This window comes from Pinus tabuliformis, chromosome 8 (genome assembly GCF_031772625.1).
Source record: "Pinus tabuliformis cultivar Carrire ecotype Pingquan chromosome 8, CPIR1, whole genome shotgun sequence".
Lineage (NCBI taxonomy): Eukaryota > Viridiplantae > Streptophyta > Pinopsida > Pinales > Pinaceae > Pinus > Pinus tabuliformis.
In genome coordinates, this window is record NC_142294.1 from 299457610 (window position 1) to 299474087 (window position 16478).

At 36.4% G+C, this 16478-nt stretch overlaps 1 protein-coding gene across 1 annotated transcript in view; it reads right to left on the bottom strand.

Moving 5' to 3' along the window:
* LOC149235307 (uncharacterized) overlaps positions 1-16478 on the bottom strand; it is a 240280-nt gene that overhangs the window by 155097 nt on the left and 68705 nt on the right. Inside the window, 1 exon segment of the mRNA XM_089372068.1 lies at positions 7317-7459. Within this exon segment, the coding sequence (XP_089228194.1) occupies positions 7317-7459 (143 nt within the window).

Sequence of the window (16478 nt, forward strand, 5' to 3'; positions counted from 1 at the left end):
CCCTCATATCTGCTTGTTGGTTGCTTTTTGGATCCTAGAATTAGATTCATTGTTCAAGTGGCGACTCCACTTCTTTCATCTCTTTGTTTTCTTGAGCAGGGATCTCTCTCTATCATCCATTTGGTCCCTCGTTATTCATCATGGATTATTCGTTTAAACCATTTCATTTTACTGATGATCTCCATGATTTACCGGAAGTGGCCATTTCTAAATTACCTTTGTTCTCGGGTGGTGGTTCAATCGCTGTTAGAAGGCATTTATGGAGTTTTTATCGTATAACGGTCATGTATTGTAGACTTCCTCAATATGATCATGAAGATGTCAAAATGCGTCTATTTGTCCTTTCTTTAGAGGGTGATGCTTTGAATTGGTTTAATAATTGTCCTAAAGACTCTTTCACTCGTTTACAAGACATTTACAATGATTTTAAAGATAGATATGGTGATCTAGATAGCTCGCCTTGTGCCCCTAAAATTGCGAAACAGAATGAAAGTAATCTTATAAAAGGTCCAGCTGTCAATGAAAGATTTCAAGACAATTCTTCATATCAGAATGTGCCATCCGCCTGTACCATTGCAGATCAAATCCATGATAAGTGTAAAAGCAGGGACAAATTATAAAATCAGTGTCGACAATGAAAAGGAAGATCAAAAGCAAATTATACAAGAACTAATGCAGTTGGTAAAAAATATGGAGATCAATCAAACTAATTACGCCAATGATGTGAGAACTTTATGCACCCACCTGGAAAAACGTAATAAGGAGATGGAGATCATGCAAAATCAGCATGCTAAGGAAATTGAGGCCATAAAGGCTAATCATGACACAGAAATTAGTTTTATGCAAAGCAAGTTATCAGGCTTAGAGGAAAATATGATGCCCATGAAAGCTAATCATGGTAAGGAAATTAATTTTATGCAAAATAAGTTATTGACCATGGAAGAAGACCATGTTAGGGAAATCAGTGCTACGAAGGTTGAACACTCTAGTCAGATGGATGCCATTACAATACAGGTTCAAAAATTTCAACAGCTATCAGAGGATGAAAGAAACCAGGTTACGCCAATAGATCAGGAGCCTCCTTATCTGTTACAGCAAACTCCATCTTATTTTGAGGTCCTTTGTTCCCTTGAAAAGTGGATAATTGAAGGTGACCTAGATAAAAGGGAAATTGATAATCTTATTGATGCTCACACAGTTAATCCACCAGTCATAGAAGATCAAGTTATAACTCATGGCACCTGTGATATTGATCCATCATCCTTGGCAGAGCAGATGTAGAATGAAGAAAGACATGTCACGCATATCTTACATACTTCATCTGAGAGCTTTGAAGTAGAAAGTTCCACGTCATTAGTGATACAACCTGCCATGAAGAAAAAGCGCAAGAAAAAGAAAACGAGAAGAAGATTTGATGCATCAGATGGCCGCAAGCAGCTTGATTTTCGAATAGTAGAAAGTCCTACTGTATGCAAAATTGGACATGGCAAATCCGAAAAGCAGCCAACAGATTTGCCTGAAAGCAGGCAAATGCTCAGTATACACTATATTGAACACATCTGATGCCATGGGGCATCCTCTGTATTTCTAACCCTACTCGTTGTTTTTTCAGCATTTTCATTTCTGTTTTAGGATTAGATTTACTTTGCATATTACTAGATAGTTAATAAATGAAGAACTTATAATTTTCCTGTGCTTAATGTTATATGATGATTTTTGGATGGACGCTACTTATGTTTTGTTGTGTGTTGCATGGATGCAGATTCTGGATTCTCACATTCCTACAGTGCAGCAACGTGTCCCCAAGTAGAGCCAGATGTTGACCGCTACGTGTCAACTACCCATAGCAGTACACCCCCTTTTTTAACAAAAGGGATAGCGCTTGAGCGACGTGTCCGTGCCATTCGATTGTCATTATTAGCCCGATCATGTTATGTTGTAAACCCAGTCTACATGTGTAAATTGTAAATAATCTTAGCAGATCTGAATCATGTATGTAAATTGCCTAGGCAAACCTAATTTTCTAGTGGTAATCTACGTTTCGGAAGGTTTTTTGTCTCACCGATCCATGATCAGCAGAATTTTCCTTTAGCCTAACCCCAAAGCAGGAATGGATTTTTTCATTAGAATCTTAGGGGACTCCTAGTGTACTTGGTTGAGTCTATGTAAAAGTAATTTGGAAATAACTCTAACTATTTGGTTAGGTTATTACAAGTTGCTTGATCTGCTAGATTATAGTTGTGTCGCAGAACTGGGTGGTCTGTGAGGGTCTATGTCAAATGGGTTTTCCCCCTTGAGATGTAAAATTGTAAAAGTCATGATGTAAAGTGTCTTGAGGGTTAGAAAATGTTTTAATCCCCTCATAAGTCCTAAGTCCTAGGTCCTAGGTGATTTTTCCAAAGGGATGAGTTCGAGGATCCAGCAATAAAAAATATAAAATATAAAAATAATAAAAAATAACAAAATTAAAAAATAACTTAAAAAAATAATAATAATAAGTCAAAAATTTTGAGGAAATAAATGCAAAATTTAAATTTTTAATATATTAAAATGCATTTAAAAATTTCGACGGATGAGATTAAAAGGGATTTTGATCCTCATCGACGGTCGAGATTAGTTTGACATGGATCACTCGAACTAGCCATTGGGAATTTTTCCTTTAAATAGGGTGTTAGGGGTCATTTGAGATCATCAGATTGGATCTGAGAGTCTGGTGCTAAAGAAAGCTCTCTTGTAGTCATTTTTTGTGCAATAAAGAAAGACTTTGGGGTTGAAAATCTTGTTGGTGTTACTCTTCTGGAAATGCTGTAAGATGTTTCATTTTTCTTCATAATTTTATTTTCAGCCATTAATAATAGCTTGATGAAGATTGATTCAGGAACAGGTATCTTGTCTGATCTCTGGGGTTTGAATGATAGTTTAGATTCTGAAATATAATGGCAGGTATCTCCATTTGATCTGGATTTCATTATTGTTTTCTCCCTCTACGTTAATGGTTGATTTTAAACTGTGCAGGAAATCTTAGTTTTGAGTTTACAGGGCGTTACGGGAAGTTCTCAGCTGAACCAGCCAACCCCCGGATTGTGTTTTCTGAAAGAGCCCAGCCAGTTTTAATTCCGGGCTTATCATTTGAATTTTTCTTATGAATGCAAGAAGGGTTTTCTGAAGTATCTCACATTAAATTTAAATTCTGAAAATGTCACTATGGATTATTGACAAATCTGGCTATTTAAGAGTCGAAAATCTGTAAATATTGTAATTATTTTTAGCTGGTTTTAGGGTTTTAGGTTTTTTCCTTGCACATTTTATTTCTGGGTGTTTGGTTTTCGCAGGTTGCAAGTACACATCTTGAAAATTTTGCAAGGTTTTCAGCAGACAATCTGAAGCCGCTGATTCAAATTTTTAAGAGCCCTAGTAAATCTTAAGAGGGTTTTCCAATCCATTTATCTGTTGTCTGGGGTTTCATTATTCGCAGGAAATTTGTTCGAAAAAAATTTTATGTGGTGCCCTGGGCTTGCAAAAGATCCTCAGTCTTTTCGCTGCTATTTTTCTGCCAGCTCCTTCAGAACTGTTGCCTCTCTTCTGGCCGTCACCGGATCTGCAACGCTACCATTTCTCATCTCTCTTCACGCAACATTCAACTGCGTCCTCCATCCGCTGCTCCAAGCTCATTCCAGCAGCTGTTGCGTCCTAACCTCTCCCTAATACGCACGATCAATCTCCCTCTTCAAATTCGTTGCCTTCACTGCAAGCTCACGTTGTGTCCTTCATTCATCCTCTCACGCTGCACGCAGCCCATTTCCCTCATCCATTTGCAATGTTGTCTGCACAATAAAACTCAAGAAATATTACCTTGCATATCCTTCACGTCTCTGTGGTTTTTTCTTTGCCCACGTAGCTCCCTCAAATCTGAGCCACCCACGTTTATTTTTTTTACACGTTGTTTCATAGCTATTGTGCCTTTTCCCTGCGTGAAGCCCTCTCCTATCGGCTGCAATCTGTCAAACGCGGTCACCATCGCTTTCCTTCGTAGCTGCTTCATGCCTCTTCAACCCACCTGCGTATATTTCCTCACCCGTCGCTGCAACCTGCCCTCAGCCTTCCTTCACATGGACCTGCCATCAACAACAAAAAAAAAAGAGAGAAGGGGTTTTCGATTTTTTTATTTACATACTTTACGTTAGAATTTAGTCTTTTTTTTAATTTCATATATATATGCGTTATAAGTCAGGGTTTGTAGAGTATAGTTTTTTTTTTAACTTAGGACTTCAACTTTAATAAAATTTTGATTTTTTTTTTTTTTTTTATGATTTCAAATATATAAAAAAAATCAAATAAAAATAAAAAGCCATAAAATGTTAATTCTAGAGTTTGATTCAATTAAGGTAGATTTTTTATAATCTTTATTTAGTTTTTTTTTTTTTTAGAATTAGATTTTTAAATAGTTTTTAGTTTAGTTTAGTAGTTTCGAGTTTCATTTTAATAAAGTTTAGTTTAGACATTTTTTTTAAGTTTAGTTTTGTTTCATTTAAATATATATATATATATATATATATATACAAAATAAATAAAAAAGGGGCATAAAAAAAGTTTTTTTTTAAGTTTTAGATTTGATTTTTTTTTAGAATTTAGATTTTATAATAAAAAAAAAAATTAATGTATATATGATAAGGTGTTAGATTTAGATTTAGATTTTTGTCTATTTTAACTTAAAAGAACCCAACAAACAAACAAACAAACAAAATATCCTTTCCATTTTTTGGATCTTAGTTTAAAATTTCATTAAAAAAAAAAGAAGAAAAAGTTAAGGGTTAGTCTTTAGGTTTTATTTAGATTTTAATTTTATTTATTTAGGACTTTAATTTTGTTTTATTTTGATTTTTGGCTTAGAATTTTTGTAAAAAAATACAAAAATATGTAAAAATTAAAAAAATTTGAAAATTCATTTTTTGGCGTCATTCGTGGTATGTATGTTACGCTTTTCTATAGTTAAATGCACTTAAATGTTTATTTAAAAGTTAGCTATGTGAAAGTGGTAACTGGTCAGCATTTAAATTTTATGATCATTTAAAGCATTTGATTTTTCTTGAAGTTTAATTGTTAGAGCATTGTTAAGGCGTTGTGCATTTGTTGAATATCTTACATCGCTTGGGATATTTTGATGATAAATGGTTGTTTTACAAGGTTCATATTACTGCAACATTTAATAAATAATCATTTAATCATTAACTCCATAAGGCACTGGTACAAAATCAATCAGGTGCTAAATTGTCTTGCTGTGTCTCCCAACGCAACTGGTACACAGTTGGTATTCATTCATCCCATAGCATGTACCCCCCTTAGCCTCGGGAGATGGCTTAAACGGAGAGAACGGAGATCAGGGTGACAGCCCCTGGTCTGAGCGTTGTCGTGACAATCTGTGCGACAAAAGGTCCTATTAGAAACAATTAATTATTTTAATAAAACTGTTTCCCGGTGGAGTTTCCCAAAACAATTTTTGGGTATTGGAGAATACATGTGTCTAAGCCTCCCAGCAAAATTTGAGACTTTGAACACATCCGATGCAACCAGAAATCAATAGTATCAAACCTTTAATTGAACCTCTTCTTTGAATGGGCCTTGGGGATCACTTCATACCTGGTCCTTGATACTACCATTATAAGTAAAGTCCGTAAAGAGCAGGGGACACTGACTGAGATGACAGTGGGTCTTTGTGTGACAACAGGGATTCGAGGACTGGTCCATTTTGTTAACTTCTAATTTCCAGATCTGATTTATATTCCAAGCAATCTTTATAACCCAGAAAAATATTTAACACAGTACCTATTTTTTGTAATTACTGCATAAAATGCACTGGTATTTTAACTCATAAAATTTACAGCATAAGCACAACTAGGAAATCAATCACAGTGAATATAAACCCTCCAATCATCCTTCACATTTATTTCTCAGAATAATGAGAGATTACTTAGTGGGAAAATGGTCCACTGAGAAATACATAATTTTATAGCAATAGAACTTGGCCAATTTTGGCTCCCTAAAATTCTCGGATCTGCACTAGCTGAATTTCCCTCACACATGCAGCCTATTACCAACCAGAAATTTCACACTTGCAGCCTGCAAAATCCCGCTGCACTCCCACACGTGCAGCACGATCTATAACTCGTGTGGATCTGGCTGGGTTTCTCTCACCCATGTGGTACCTACAGAAAATTCCTCATATGCACAGCACTTCTGCAGTCTCCCTCGCTTCAGAATTTCTCTCCTACAACTAATTATTTCTTTTCAGCCCTGAGTATCACTCACTTGAGAAAATCTGCAAATTACTTGTGCAGTGGCTTGTGTCTTTCTCCTCTCCTTAGCCTTGTTTTTATAATTTCCCATTGAACTAAATCCTAAACCTTAATCTCCAAAGTTATGGATGGTTAGGATTAAATCCCAACCCACTTGGGATCAACAGTTGAGGTTAAACAAATTCACTAAAATAAATAATTTACTTTTCTTTAGTTTCTTTAGCTCCATAGCCAACATAATTGTGTGTGTGTTTTTCCTAAGTTAGGCTTAATTACAAAAGCAACTTAATAAATTGAGCAAGCACACAAGGAGACTTTGGACAATCTGCATGCTTGAAGCCTAGCGAATGTAGAAGTACCTATCTGCTACGACAATCAACAAAACATTTGAAAGAGATAAAGAATATTTATTTACATTTTACAGCAGTAATAATTGGAGATCTGTAGGTTATTCATGCAGACTTGAAGGTATAAATTAATATTTTCACCAAAAACGAGGTTTAAAGGCTATTTTGTGCATAATAATGTACATTTATACTAAGTGTCTGCTTATTTAACACGCAGAAATATGATTTCCAGTGAGCTTGGTTTTGCAGATCCGAGATTGTCTTTAAAGATTAACATTTATTACTTCATCTCAAATCATTCAAAAAGTCCCTCCTGTGGCTAGCTCACACTAGCACAAAGCATAGAGGAACTGGATCGTGGTGACACTGATCTAATTCTGAGTTACCTTGTTCACATATGGCTTCAAGTTCTAACATGTTTGACTTAAAACATGGACCTTTGGGTCTCTGACATGGAAATATAGTGAGAATAGTAACTTCAATGTAATGTAAGTAATATAGACACCTGTGGATGGTAAACTGCAGGTGATACACACCATTACAGCTAATCAGAAAAAAGAATTTTGATTGCATTTTTCAATCTCATTATTAACCATACCAGCTAAAAACTGACTAGCGGGACACTACAAAGTCCATCAAATAAACAGTAATTTCTTTAAGGATATAGCAAACTCACAATGAAGACCAGCGTGTTTTATCCGCAAAATAGCTTGTATCAAAAAATGTGTTTGATAGTACCAATGATTTTACTCTTCTTGGACGATATTGTGCAAACAGCTGTGCTAAAAAACCGCCAAGTTCTGTCCCATAAAGATGGACCTGTAAAGAATCATTCCCTGATTAAACTTGACCCCACACAACAGTATCATCTTAAACAAAACACTAACAATAGCCATCTATAAGAAAAATCAATTTAAAGTTATGTCAATCATATTGACTTAATAATAAATCTTCTGTATTTTTGTTGTTGTCATTATATGTTGAATTCTTGTAACCTCAGAAAGTTTTCTAATTCGTCTGTGTCTTAGCATGTAGAAGATATTTCATTGCCTTTTAAGATGCTTGCTTGGTGGATAAGTGATTTTATGATTTCTTTACTAAGTTAGGAAAAGTACAATAATTTATTTAATTAATTATTATGGACTATTAGGCCAAAATTCTAAAGATAAAAAGTGAAATTATTTAATTGACTTAAATATAATCTCAACCATTGATCTCAAGTGAGGTTTAGAATCTAATACTAGCCATTGATCACTTAGGAGATTAGGGTTAGGGATTTTAGCTTTATGAAATTATATAATAAGCCTAAGCGAGAGGTGAAGATACACAATTGTTGAGGAAGTGATTTTCTCAAGAGGGAGAAGCTCAATTAGACTAGAGAGAAGTGATCAGAAGTGCAGCAGGGAATTTCCGGAGAAATGTGTTGAAGAAAGTCATAAGGAGTACAGTAAGACAGCAAGCAAAACAACAAGGAGTACAATCATGTCGGTCTCAAAATATATATATATATATAGATATATCATATCGGCTCAATAAACAGACACAATGTTTCACACTGTATGTCGGCTCATTTATGGAGACGTGACCACTATAAATCCACCACTGGGGTCACCACAGAACTTCGCATAATCCTCTGCAACTTCGGATATCTCTGATAATTTCGGATAAGTGTCTGCAACTTCGGATGATGACAGAACCTCAGAACACCTCTGAAATCTCGGTGACAATTACAGTAATCTCCTTGCATATTTCCCTGCAGTCTCGACCTAGTTCAGCGTACAGGAATCTCGGATAAAGAAAGAGGTTCAGTGTGTCAATGGAGAAGAGTCATGTCTCAACAGTCTTGGCATAATGATAATAAGAAGCTTAGTGATCTCACAGTGAAGCATTCTCGGCATAATAGTCAGAGTCATGATCTCAGTGAGGTGGTAATCATGAAGATAAGGTCATGATCAATATCTCGGTACAGCTCTCATATGTTATAGACACCTCGTTGACATAAAGATGATTTCAGTAAGGGTGCAGGAAGGATATAGGTAAAGGAGCAGCTATGGTACAGCAACAACGATCTCATTATCATGGTAAAGCCCTCCATATAGGTGCAGCAATGAAGAGTGCAGTAGTGATGGCCTCAATGATGCAGCTATGATGATGATTTAGATGATGCAATAATGACGATGATGATGTCAACAGTAAGAAGAGGATTGGTGTGTTGGTCTTGGAGTGGCCTAATAGGTCAACGGTCATGGTCTTGGTATTCGTCAAGTAGAATATCTATAAGAAGAATTTTGTTCGGGTTTTCCTCTCCAAGAGAGAGAGGTTTTGGCCCTGGCAGAAAGCCAACATCTGGTGTTCTTGTCTCTTGTATTTTGGTAACTGTTTGATGAAGTAAGAAATACACACACTAATGATATCAAGATAAGATTGTGCTAATAAGCAAAAAGTTAAAATACCTCACAAATAGTTATCATGCTAAGAAGAATCACATTAACTACATTTGCCCTAGATTCTTCAACATGGTATCAGAGCTAAGGTGCTAAAGTCAAAGGAAGGGCAGCAAAAGAGACATACAAGGACCAGTCTTCAAGAAGGGCATCAAAGCAAGAGCTTTGTCAAGATTAAAGGATTAGTCCACAACAGCAGTCTACAACAGCAAAGGCTTTTGTCAAAGAATGAAGTTTCGATCACAAGTACTCAGAACTCAAGTTCATGGCAGCAGTTTCGATGCCTCTCACAGTCTTAGTCTATGTCATACTACAAGGATCTCAATATAGAATGAAGTTGTTCGTTGATGGATCTCAATACCATAAAATGATCATCATGGCAAGCAACATCAAGACTCTATGGTTCTACACAATGCTGCATACTACAAGGTTCCATAATCCACTTATGTGATAGCAAGACAATGCTATCTCAAGTTCATCAACAGTTTGCTAATCATAAGAATCAGATGTATAAGTCGAAGAAACTTGAAGACAAGAAGGCAAGCTTCATACCATTACATCAAGGATCTCATCCGGAGGAAGCATCAATGCATCTGCTTCAACCATCATCAAAGCAATCAAGGTGAATATTTCATCTTCACATGACAAGTAAGTATCTTTTCAATTTATATATTTGGTTAAATGACTTCATGATTGCAAGGACACCTATAGGTTGTATGGGTCCTCAAGATTCCTTGCATGAAGAAGGAGGATAGACATAGTCCTCTAAGTAGCTGAAGTCAGTAAACATATCAATAGGTCTCCTCTGAATTTATGGAAAGGGATGCTTGTGAAAGATCCCCTCAAATAGCAATATTGGAGACATAAAAGTGCTGTAGGTGATAAACTCATTCTCTAAAGATGCAATGAAGAAGGTCACATGGAATCTATTCTTCTTGAAAGTAAAAAGGGTATCAAGGGATGTAGGATATCTTCATAAGATCCCATCTACAAGATTTAGGAAGGAAGATAATCATCATTGCTCTAACTAATAGGCAAGGTAACAAATGTCGATGAACAAGAAGGTTACCTCATTCAACAACTTGTGGTCTCTATGTTAGATAGAGAAAGACAAGTTGATGGCAAAAATATTGAAGGTTAAAAGAACTCAACCATGTGCAGAAAGGAAAGGCAAGGTTGGTCCTCAAGCAAGGCAAAATAAGTATATGAAGCGAACAAAGTTCCTTCTTCAGATTAATTACTCCAAAAGACTTGGAATATCAAGATATCCATGAGGATACAAATATTATATATTAAATGTGTGAATAAGAATGATGATACAATGAGAGTGAGAAGCTTGCTTATATACCAAGCAGGTGTCTCTTCATGGAGAGTCATGTCTCATTTAGACATGACTCTTCAACCTAATTACTAATTAACTAATCATTATTTGTGATTATTATCATTTACAATATTTTACATTATTTCCTATATATTTATTCATAACAGTATAGTTAAGATTCAATGTTATAGAAAGATTTTGGAAGCTCATATCACTGAATGATGGAGGAAGCTGAAGAAAAGGGCCAAGGAAAGAGGGAGTAAAAAATCTCTCCTAGGAGTAAGATAGTATCCCTCACAAAAGGGTTCTATCATAAGCTCCTAAATCTTGTGTTATAAGATATGACAATGATAATAAGATGCATCATGGCATCATGGAAGCATTAGAAACAAGAGCTTGTAACATCACCACAGGGATCATGAAGGGCAAAATCCACGACTGACAACATGTAGGATATATAGCTCTTGGGAACCTCAATGGACATTGAAGGAAAAGGAGTCATCTAAGGCTCATCATACATCAAGTCAAAAAGGAAACATTTGCCAGTTGGGAATATACAAGATCCTCAAAATTCTCTGATGGAATCCCCATCGTAGGGTTCACTAATCTAGAGAGGAAGCGAGTGTTTCAACAAGAACACCAACTTATGGAATCAATGAAATGATGATATGATGACATGAAGCAAATCAAGGGATTGAAGATCGTTTCAATCAAGGAAGTTGTTGGAAGAAAACTCGATGACCTGAAGGTAAAATAAGGTATGTATGATTGTGCTTAATATTATAATGTCATGTCATATGGTTGCAGGTAACAGGGATCATTGCTTCTATCTTAAGAAGCATGATCAAGGGAAAAAGGATTTCCTCCTCTAAAAGGATGCAGGTGTTAATCTAGGTTGTTATTGATGTCAATATAGCAGTGTTTGTGATGGCAAATTATTTAATACATGTGGTTGCCCATTGATCATAACACTGCTCATGGAGGATCCAAGGATTGAATACAAACATAATAGAAACAGTGGAACCGAGGAGGAAAGATATCAGAAGCCATCAGAAGAGAAAGAGAAAGAGTAAAGAGGAGAAGCCATCGTGAAGCCAAAAAGTGAGAGGAAGAGTTCATCGGAAGCCATCAAAGAAGCAGGTTATGGAGCAACAGAAGCAGGTTTTCGCATATGCCCAAGGGTAAGTGCTATCAGAAGAAAAAAAAAAGAGGAACATTGCATCGGAGGAATTATATCGGCAGGTTATCGGCAGCTTTATCATTTTATTATGTGTCACGTTGAATCCCCCGACTGCGATATGTATTGCGGACCCGAAAACAAGTTATGGTAACCGCCCTATTGTAATATCGCATCCGCATGTATCGGAACCTTCACATTGCAAGTCTTAAAGGGAGGTCGCACTAAAACTACGATTGCGATATAATATGCGGAACCGATAGCTCCATTAAAATACACCTTTATGTAGTATCGCGTATGGGTATCGGAAGTTACACAAATCACAAAGGGTTGTCACCCCGAACCGCCGATTGCGATAAACCCCCGCACCGCCGACTGGGATAGCATTGCGAACCCACTGCACCATTATAGCATGACTTAACAAAATATCGCATTCGCAGTAATCGCAAGTTTCAAAGGGATGTCAAACCGCTGATTGCAATAGAGGTGTGGACCTGACGAACTTATTAAAAATGGTTTATTAAATATCGCATCCGCTACGGGGTGATATGTGAATATCTGTGATATTGAATGTTACGATTGCAAGATTCTCATGAAGTTGCGATTGCGGGATTAAGCCATGATGTGATGTGTGGGGACCTCTATTAATGTGGATTTTCATGAAGGTTGCAATTGTGAGGGTAAGGTGATGACGTGGCAGGCCCTCCGATATATTTTAATATACCACCTCATGCACAAGTCGGCCCCTCCACCTTTGAACGTGTCGTTTCGATTCATTGGCAAAACTCATACATATATATATATACAAGTTGAAATGCTTCACTTGAGTCAGGCGTATCAGGCATCTATCACAGAGAACAAGGAAAGTTCACAACTCGTGAACTGGAAGAAACAGAGGAAGCCGAAGGTTTGGCAGACGCAGAAGGTGCAGTAGAAGCCGAAGGCCGACCAAAGAAGGAAGCTGAAGAAAGAGCGGGAGGACGATCTTTTGAGCTAATTCATCTTGAAAGATAGGATTGGAGCCCTTGGGGTTGGTGCCTTGACAAGACAAGGTCGAAGCCCTAGAGGTCGAAGCCTCATCAAAACCAAGTTGGAGCTTGGAACACATTTATATTGTATTTATTATTTTACTCAATAAAATTATACTTATACATTTCTCTATTTAAATTGTGAAGAATTAAACTGGTAATAATAACAATTGAAAGAAAATATTGATTCACCCCCCCTCTCAGTATTTCCAACAATTGGTATCAGAGCCAACTTCTTCATATTAGCCTAACAGCTAGAAGAAGGATTCTTAGTCACAATGAAAAATCAAGAAGTGTCAGGAAGACCTCCTCTGTTCGATGGCACAAATTTTGGTTTTTGGAAAAAAAGAATGTCCTACTACTTAATGTCCCTTGGACCTGAAGTTTGGCATTCGGTTTTAAATGGGTACACAGCTCCTTCCACTCTTCCAATAGATCAAGACGAAAGGAAAGCTTACATTGCAAATGCAAAAGCCTTAAATTCCATCACTAGTGGAATCACTGATTCTGAATTTACAAAAGTCATGAATTGTGACTCGGCCAAAGAAGTATGGGATAAGCTAGTTAGCTTATACGATGGGGACTCCAAAGTTAAGAAGGCAAAGCTTCAAACTCATAGAAGACAATTTGAAAGTCTAAAAATGGATGATGAAGATATTGCATCATACTTTCTCCGAGTAGCTAAAGTGGTCAACTCTCTTAAAGGATTAGGAGAAAACATTGAAGAAAGCACTATTGTTCAAAAGGTCTTAAGATCTCTCCCAGACAGATTTGACTCCAAAGTAAGTGCTATAGAAGAAATGAAGGACCTGGATACTCTCAAGATGGATGAACTTCATGGAATCCTCATTGCCTATGAGATGAGAAAAGGAAGCCCAAGTTCAAAAGATGCAGCATTCAAGGCCTCAAAATCAAAAAAGGGGAAAGAATGGAATACCAGTAGTGATGATTCCGATGTTGAATCCGAATTGGCGCAATTTGTACGAAGACTAAAGAAAGGATCTAAGCTAAAGGGTAAGTACCGTCTTATTTGTTTCAAATGTGGAAGAATATGTCATTATGCTGCAAAATGTCCTCTTAAGCATGATAGTAATGGTGAGGAAAATTCTAAAAGGGTGGTGTACAAAAAAAAGGGTTCAATAAGAAGAATTTCTTCTCTAAGCAAGATGAGTCTGATGAAGATGAATTTGTAGTCATCAAAAAGAAATCAACTAATCATTTCCCTCATCGCAAAGGAGGTAATGATGAATCAGATGAAGAAAATGACTATGCTGGAAGCCAAGAAGTATTATTCATGGCATTCACAAATGATGATGATTCAGGTCTAGAAGGAAATGTAGATGAATTGTTAATGAGTGCCATTGAAGAAAATGAGAAATTACGAAATAAAATCATTTCTCTCAAGGTAGAAAAGGAGGAAGCAAAAAGAAGGGAAGACCTCTTGAAAAATAAGCTAAAAGAAAAAGAAGAAATTTGTGAAGAACGTGAAGCCGAAATAGTATCTCTGAGGAAGGAATTGGAGCAAGTCAAAAAGGGTTGGGAAAGCTCTCAAATACTTGACATTATCCTAAATGATCAAAAACCTCAACATGAAAAATTTGGGATAGGTTTTAAAGGAGAATCATCAAGTACTAAGAAGCTATGCCGACATACTTTCCAGCAACCCAAAAGAAGAAAGATTATTTCATCAAAGGCCCATCTCAAATCCAAAGAATGAAGAGAGAGTAACTCCAAGGAAGAATGTCGATTCAAATCATGGCTATTACAACAGGTACAAAACTATCTTTTTTGGGCATTGTTTTTATTGTAAAAATTTTGGTCATCAAGCTAAACATTGCATGGCTCGTAAGAATGAAACACCAAAATTGAAGGATCAAACAAACAAACCATATGGTCTCAAAGGGCAAGGACAAATCAAGACCTACAACTCTTTTGATCCCTTGGCCAAATTTGATCCAATTTGCTCATTATGTAATGATAATGGACATAATGAACAAAATTGCCCCCTGAAAAGAAGAGAATCAAAAAATGAGAATCCCAACACAGATAAATGTGGCCTAGCTCTATGTGCTCAAAGTGATGAAAATCATTGGTTTGTGGATAGTGGGTGCTCCAAACATATGACAGGTGACAAAAGGAAGTTTGTCTCATTGAACAAAAAGGAAGGAAATGTATCCTTTGGAAGTGGATCTGCCAAAATTGCTAGAAAAGGAACTGTTACCCTTATTAATGGAAAAGGAAAGGCTCAAAATGCTTTTCTAGTAGACGAACTCAAACACAATCTCTTGAGTGTTGGCCAAATCTGTGATCAAGGACATAATGTTGTCTTTACCACTAAAGATTGTGAAATAAGGAACTCTTCCTCTGGGGAACTTGTGGCGAAAGGAGTTAGAACACCAGATAATGTCTACATTCTGAAAAAAATTAAAGAAGATAAATGTTACTTAAGTCAAACAGATGAAAATTGGTTGTGGCACAAGTGACTTGGACATACAAGTTTCGATGACTTGATCAATATCAGCAAGATTAATGCAGTACGAGACATCCCAAAGTTATTCAAGCCAAATCAAGGAGTATGCTTTCCATGTCAACATGGAAAGCAAACTAGAACTAGCCACAAGACCAAGGAGTTTTCTACATCAAAACCTTTGGAGATCATCCATGCTGATTTATGTGGACCAACTAGAACTCTGGCACTCCAAGGAGAAAGGTACTTTGCTTTATTTGTTGATGACTATACTAGAATGATGTGGGTATATTTCATAAAATATAAATCCGAAGCATTTGAATGTTTTAAGAATCTTAAAGCTCTTGTAGAAAATGAAAAGGATTCTAAGATTAAATGTCTTAGAACGGATAGAGGGGGAGAATTCACATCAAAAGAATTTGATGAATTCTGTAAAGTACATGGAATCGAAAGAGAACTCTCTGCTGCCAGAACACCCAAGCAAAATGGGGTAGTTGAAAGAAGAAACTGAACTGTTCAAGAAATGGCAAGAACAATGTTAATAGCAGCTGACTTGCAGCCAAAATTCTAGAGAGAAGCAGTCAGGACAGTTGTTTATACCTTGAATCGAACTCAACTAAGACCAAATAATGAGAAGACTCCTTATGAATTATGGAAAGGAAGACCTGCTTCAGTAAAATACTTCAAGATTTTTGGAAGCAAGTGCTTCATAAAAATCAATGATGACTCACCAGGAAAATTTGATTCTTGGGTTGACGAAGGAATATTCCTTGGATATTCTACAAGGAGCAAAGCCTACAAGTGCTACAATAATCAACTACGAAAAATAGTGGAAAGCATTGATGTGAAGATTGATGAAGACCTTCTAGAAAAAGAAATTAAAGATCATGAAGTTGACCCTCTCATTGAAGAAAACGAAGAAGAACCTGAAAAAGAGGAAAAAGATCAAGAAAAACACAAGTAAAAAGAACCATCTTTCTCCAAAAACATCACCCAGAAGAGCAGATTATTGGCAATATAGATGAAGGGATGCAAACCCGAAGAAGGATGAGAAGTACACCAAAGAAAAATGTTGTTGCTCTCCTATCTATGATAGAACCAAAAACATTTACTCAAGCAAGGATCCTCATTGGGTAAAAGCCATGGAAGAAGAAATGTCTCAAATCGAGAAGAATGAGACATGGGAGTTGGTACCTCGTCCAAAGGATAAAAATATAATTGGAACCAAGTGGGTGTTCAAAACAAAATGAATGAAGATGGACAAATCATTAGAAATAAGGCAAGGCTTGTTTGTAAAGGTTATTCACAAATTGAAGGAATCTACTATGAAGAAACCTTTGCACCAGTAGCTCGTGTGGAAGCTATAAGTATGTTTTTGGCATTTTCTTGCTCAAAAGGATT